At 34.5% G+C, this 7,220-nt stretch overlaps 1 protein-coding gene across 2 annotated transcripts in view; it reads left to right on the top strand.

The window, feature by feature from the left end:
* The window catches only part of LOC106472233 (ubiquitin-conjugating enzyme E2 E1), a 12,455-nt gene extending 5,954 nt beyond the window's left edge, over positions 1–6,501 (top strand). The window contains exons 3-5 of one of the 2 annotated variants that reach the window (XM_013932862.2): positions 1,179–1,311; positions 4,015–4,162; positions 5,385–6,501. In XM_013932862.2, the coding sequence (XP_013788316.2) occupies positions 1,179–1,311; positions 4,015–4,162; positions 5,385–5,482 (379 nt within the window). In that variant the 3' untranslated portion in view covers positions 5,483–6,501. Of the gene's footprint in view, positions 1–1,178; positions 1,312–4,014; positions 4,201–4,302; positions 4,672–5,384 lie in introns of those variants that run through there. The other variant, XM_022400831.1, reaches the window with a different exon arrangement.
* Positions 6,502–7,220: the final 719 nt, after the last annotated feature.

The following is a 7,220-nucleotide window of genomic DNA, read 5'->3' as shown; positions in this document are numbered from 1 at the left end:
TGATTACATCTCGGCAGATACCTGTCCCACCTCTGTGTGCATGTCTTTGTGTTGCAGTGGAGACTAAGGGTGCCATCTAGTGGCTGATGACGTCTCGGCAGATACCTGTCCCACCTCTGTGTGCATGTCTTTGTGTTGCAGTGGAGATTTCACTAGATGTTCCCACTTCAATCAGGATTGTGGTCATCCAAGTTTTTCATTATATATATACCTTGATGTTCCCATTGCACTGTGACTGCTTTGTTGTGTTAGTCTTTGGGGTCTGCTTGGGTCATAGGTCTCCCTGGGTGCCCACTTATGTGACTAGTTGTGACTCCCTGTCTATTTTAGATATGGATGAAGAAGGACTACAGCTCCTGGAGGATATACTTATATGTGTTTGGGCTACTCCCCTGAGAGCCTTCCACTGCAGGAGCAGGACACAGTATTTCTTCTACCACTCTAGGCTCTACTCATGATATAAACTATTGCCACTCACAACTAGTGTCATGTCTTCTCTGCTGAGAAGAATCCCTTTATTATGGGTTTTTTTTAGGTCCAGTATTTTTTTTTTATAAAGCTTGTCCACTCCATTCGTCCTTGTTAGACTCTAGTTTTAATAATTTATTTCTTATTCTGGATTCTATTCCAACTCTGCTTGTTTCAAGTTTCTTGTTTGTACTCTAGGTAGCTTATCCTCCCTCCCCGTAATCATGGTTTATCGTTCCCACCTCCTTTACAATGTAGGTAATCTGGCTTTCAATAGTTCAGAGGTAAGTCTGCCTGAGTTGAATTTTTACAATGTCAGAATTAAAATCAATTTCAAAATTAAATTATTGTTTCATACACCATATACTTTGTAGCATTAACATCTTGTTAGCGTTTCACACTGGAGACTACTACTACAATAGATACTAAATCTAAACAACCTTGATATACTGTTACCTAAATAATCCCCAGCCTCGCTAAAAGGTTTAGGTTAACTGTGATTTTTCTCTTTTTTTTGTGGACACTGATGACGGATACGAATTCAGGGTATTGACAGTTATTAAATGGTGGATTGAGGTAGCTGTTGATTACGTTAAAAAGATCATTTATAAAGCAAGTTAACTGTTTAATTTTTGTACAATATCCTTCATGTTATTTTTATATTTTAATCAGTAGATGTGTTTCTAGTCACTTTTTCTGATCTTCCACAGTGCGGGACCAAAAGGGGACAATCTATACGAGTGGATTTCTACCATCCTTGGACCTCCAGGGTCAGTTTACGAAGGAGGCGTTTTTTTTCTGGACATTCATTTTTCACCTGATTATCCTTTCAAACCACCAAAGGTACGTATTTGTATCAGGTTTTCAGATATTGGACATAAATACTACTGTAATGGATGCAAAGAAAGTTGTACACCTGCTAAACCTGAGTGATATAATTGATTACCTGTGAGCATCAATTACATCAGATACTATCATGTAAAATAATCAGTTAATCACAGTTCCAATTAAATTAAGTAATGTCGTAAAAAATAATCAACTAACCAAAATTAGTGTTAACGATTGTTACTGGTTTTGATTAATTCAAGTTTGTTCAATTGGTTTGATTAGTGTCACAAGTCACAAAAGTATTCAATCAACCTAAGTTAGTATTTCTAATTATTGTATTTGCCCGATTATAAGGCAATGTTTTTTGTTTAATAATTAGGCTGTAAAATTCATAGTCATCTTATAATCATGGTTGGCCACAGGCCCCTTCCCCCTACTCTAGCCTGTCGCATTCCTGAATGTCCAGATAGGATATGTCCGTGCATGCGTGCCATATATTTGCTCAAAGTCATCTGTAATTCTTGCAACTAATCACCTGCAGGCTGTTCAGTTACATTATTTATCTTGCTTGTGCATTATTGCTTGGACTGTGCTCATTTTAAATTTTATAATAATTATCTTTGAGAATCATTTTAATGGTGGACCCTTGTGCAAGAATGAGTGACCACATTGAAAGACAGGGAATAAGAAATTGTCAAAGTAACAAAGGATTACGATGGATTTATTATGCAAATCTTAAAATTATGGTGGTGTGTGAGGCATAAAAATAAACAATTGTATTGCTGCTAGAAAATTTGTTGTAACTGAAGTGAAGCATTGCCGAAAACAAAAGACTGAACTCCGTAATGCACATTCTACAAGAAAGCTGTTTCACAGACCTAAAAAAATGACGTTATGACACTTGATTTTCTTCTTTCCCATGGTTTAGGAAAATGGGGTTTGCTTTTTTATTCAAGATCGCCTTATAATTGGGCCAATACAGTATTACTATTTTAAGTTATTCCAACTGTCCAATTCTCATGTGAGAATAATAAATTAATTGAATGTAATCTAATAATGAGCTCGACGATTAATCGTTTAGCAAATCTCACTCGTTACCCAGCTTTACTTATCTGTTTACGATATTCACATGCTAATAACGGTAATGCAAGAACTTCGTAAGAAGAGTCCATTTACATTCTAATATTTGTATTGGTTAATGGCATGTGGTTGTTTCCATGGTTATGTTGGAAATCTCACCTCTGTACAGTAACTATGACTGATATGTGTAGGGTTGATGAAACATTAACTGATGTGCAAGAGTTGGTTCATTGTTCTGACTCTGTATTGGAGTTGGAATGTTGACTGTAATTCTGAATTTACTATGTGTATCTTTGTGAAACATGGCAAGCTTTTAGTAAAATGTACAAGTATGTTGTACATAAAATAAATCAGAAGTATTACAAAATCATTGCTATGTCTATGTATTGACAATGATACTCTGACAAGTCAGAGTACAAAGTAATATTCGTGGGAACAATAAAAATACTTGTGTTTCTTGTATAGTTTGGATCTTGCATTTACATAAACCCTTGAAACTCTGTAATCCATACCAACATTTTATTTCAACAATCCTATATATTGTATCCGGTATTCATGCTTTTCTACCACAAACTGTCACTAAATCACCAATAAAATGAATAAATGATAACTCTGATATGAAATACACGATACCATGTTTAAAAGTACTGTCTAAAATATTGTGAACTTTGACCCTCATCCGTACACATAGTGTTAATCTCTTATTGGAATGAGTGGTGTAGTGTATCACTGGATGTTCATTTACAATGTACGTATAAAACTATTACTCAAGTAGAATAAATATAGCCAAGGATGACTGATGCTTCCAATCCTCCAGATAAAACTGTTAACAATTTGGGCAGCTTTGAGGGATATCTGACAGGAATGGATGCTCATGCGCAACGAGAATATTCAAATTATTTTTGAATTTAAAGAATTTGGTAACATTCGTACAGACTACATTACATATATCAGTGATTTCCATTTCACTTGTACAAAGTTTTATTTTTAGGGAATGACATTTTGGATAAATTACCCAACTTCTGTTTACCATGAATGAAATAAGAACCCCCATAACCTGAGTACTTTCGAAAGTCTTCTGCCTTTTGTCTTCAGGGCTAAACTTTGGAGATGTTTCGAAAGTCTTCTGCCTTTTGTCTTCAGATCATGATGATGGAAGACTTTCGAAATGTCTGCAAAGTTTGCCCTTGAAGAAGAAAGGTCCACTTTTCGAAAGTTCTCTGGTTATGGGGGTTCTTATCATTTTGTATCAAGACTTATTGAACCTACGTGTTTTTCTGACATCGAGAACGTACCTTGAATGTAACTATTGGTTTTTTAGCTTCTCTTTTAGTTTTATATTGATATATTTTAACATTTATCATTGCACCAGTGCAACCTCACTTGCACACACACACACTTTATTGCACCAGATAAAATCATTATCTCCCCAATAGTCTCGGAGAGGATTGAGATGTCACAAAATGTAGCACTAGTCCAGGAAACATTGTATTTTTAACAATAAAGCTACATAGGAAAAGTTTTACCTTTCAATATAAACACATTCTTTATAGTGATAAACGGTTAAACTTCAGATTCCTGGAAGAAAGGAGACTGGTATCTAATACTCTTATGTTGTAAAACATTATTTCATTGTAGGTAACTTTTCGAACAAGGATTTATCACTGCAACGTCAACAGCCAAGGAATGATATGTCTTGATATCTTAAAAGATAACTGGAGCCCTGCTCTCACTGTCTCCAAAGTCCTCTTGTCTATATGTTCTCTACTAACAGACTGTAACCCAGGTAAGATACCAGCTGTATGGTTGTTGTCTGTAATCCAGGTATTTTATCAGCTGTACAATTGGTAGACATGGCTGTTGTCTGTAACCCATGTAAGATACCAGCTGTATGGTTGTTAGACATGGTTGTTGTCTGTAATCCAGGTATGTTATCAGCTGTACAATTGGTAGACACAGTTGTTGTTTGTAATCCAGGTAAGTTACCAGCTGTATGGTTGGTAGACATGGCTGTTGTTTGTAACCCAGGTAAGATACCAGCTGTATGGTTGTTGTTGTCTGTAATCCAGGTATGTTACCAGCTGTACAATTGGTAGACACAGTTGTTGTTTGTAACCCAGGTAATTACCAGCTGAATGGTTGGTAGACATGGCTGTTGTCTGTAACCCAGGTAATTACCAGCTGAATGGTTGGTAGACAGTTGTTGTCTGTAACCCAGGTAATTACCAGCTGAATGGTTGGTAGACAGTTGTTGTCTGTAACCCAGGTAATTACCAGCTGAATGGTTGGTAGACAGTTGTTGTCTGTAATCCGGGTATGTTACCAGCTGTGCAATTGGTAGACAGTTGTTGTCTGTAACCCAGGTAAGTTACCACCTGAATGGTTGGTAGACATGGCTGTTGTCTGTAACCCATGTAATTACCAGCTGAATGGTTGGTAGACAGTTGTTGTCTGTAACCCAGGTAATTACCAGCTGAATGGTTGGTAGACAGTTGTTGTCTGTAACCCAGGTAATCACCAGCTGAATGGTTGGTAGACAGTTGTTGTCTGTAATCCAGGTAAGTTACCACCTGTACAATTGGTAGACACAGTTGTTGTCTGTAATTCAGATATGTTACCAGTGGTTTATTGATAACAAGATGTACTCTGTATTTAACATGTACATCCCTAGAACATTCTACTGATAACAAGATGTACTCTGTATTTAACATGTACATCCCTAGAACATTCTACTGATAACAAGATGTACTCTGTATTTAACATGTACATCCATAGAACATTCTACTGATAACAAGATGTACTCTGTATTTAACATGTACATCCATAGCACATTCTACTGATAACAAGATGTACTCTGTATTTAACATGTACATCCATAGAACATTCTACTGATAACAAGATGTACTCTGTATTTAACATGTACATCCATAGAACATTCTACTGATAATAATATGTACACTGTACGATACGACAAATGTTGAAGTTTTGGTTGTGTAAACCTGTTTCAGCTGACCCGTTAGTTGGAAGTATTGCTACCCAGTATCTCCAGCACCGAGAAGAACATGACCGTGTTGCTCGACTTTGGACAAAACGATATGCTACATAATATTTTATTTTGCTATTTCTATATTCTTCTTCTTTTTTTGTGTTACTCTGGTAGTCTATAATGTTACCTGGAAATGACCTAAGACTTTCTAACATATGGGAAGTCTTGTTATGTGTATTAATTCTAAATATAAAATTTATTAAATGATGTATATTTTCCACAAAATGTTTTTTTTTTTTGAGAAGAGAATTACTGTTTTGCCACTAATTTCCTTTTTTATAATATTTATTTATTTAAGAAGTTTGTTTCACAGGAGTAGTTTTACACAAGGCCATAACATATAATTCAGGGAAAAAGCAGGAAAGTTTGAACTATTTAGCTGTGTACATCTATAGAATTTTATTCGTATAATTATTAACATTTAGAATGTTTTCTCATTTTAAATATAAAGTTGACACTATGCATGAGATTACAGAATTCTGTAGCAACCTTTGGAGAAAAATTGTTTTTCTGGGTGAGTTTATGACAACCAAGTGGTTGTAATTCCTGTGACAGAAAATGTCGAGCTTACTTGTTGTTTACATGTACTTGTGTTTGGTAAATCTTAATGATCCTTGAATATAAAAAAAGCTATGTATATTCTCTACTACTTTCAAAGCAAATACGAATCGTATAAAAACTCGGCTGGAAACTAAGCAAATGTGTTTATATTGAAAGGTAGTGAATTTTATAATACTTTGAACATTAAACTATAGAAGCTTAGAGTAAAAAAAACAACAACAGCTAGACAGACATCAATATATGGAGACCAAATATTGAATTGATGAGTGTCTAGTACGGTTGTGTTGCTAGAATGTTCTTAAATGATGTGTTAAGAAATAAACATCATTAGGAATTATAAAGTGTATTTATTAGTGTTTTACTACTAATCATTTGATGTGTTTATCAAACTATACTTGTGTGTGTGGTTGTTACTAGAAAGAAAAGTTCTCGACTCCTGAGTAGGTGAACGTCTTAAGTCCAGTAATAATTAATATACTGATGTAAAACATAAGCTTTTTATTAAATTCCCTATATTTACAGTCATAAAAATAAAAAAACCACAAGTTACAGCAAGGTGGAAGAGGAGTACTGTTCTTAAATCCAATAAAACTTAGTGAAATATGATAGGAATGACACTACTGATGTGACTGTGTAGTGTAGGCTGAATGATAGATGTATTTTTATTCAAACAGGTTAATATTTTCTAAGTAGGAAACAATCTTTAAGATCTCACCTAGTTTATTTTCATGCTTTCACTAAATATAGTTTTTATTAAATAGTCAGTAGATAAAGGAAATATTTTCTACACCTTTATGCCTTCAGAATTTTAGTCAAGGTACCAGTTATATTTACGAATATTTTTTACTGTTTGTTTTTTTACTCAGGTACAGTGTATTGAGAACAGTTTTTATTTACATTGCCAATAAGTTTCTTAGATTGTTTACTTTTAATTGGTATATTTTGTAGATAGTTTTTAATATTTTGTTATTGTGGCATTGTGATTGTTTCACATATTAATAAAATCATTAAAGTACTGTTCTAATGTTCTTTCATTGGCAGGTTCTTTTTAATTATCCGGTGAAAATAATTCAATTTCCAGACCACACGTAACCACAAAAAATTAATGTGTATTCTTCTTTAACGTTTCTACAAATTTGAACACACTGGTAACTTGTAGGACACGTTTATAGACACGCTAACTAGACAAGTTAAAGTTTGGAATGGTCTATTCTTTCATTGGGGGTGTGTTTAGTTT

The sequence above is a fragment of the Limulus polyphemus genome, unplaced genomic scaffold (genome assembly GCF_000517525.1).
Source record: "Limulus polyphemus unplaced genomic scaffold, Limulus_polyphemus-2.1.2 Scaffold5178, whole genome shotgun sequence".
NCBI lineage: Eukaryota > Metazoa > Arthropoda > Merostomata > Xiphosura > Limulidae > Limulus > Limulus polyphemus.
This window is presented reverse-complemented; position numbering and strand designations above follow the sequence as displayed.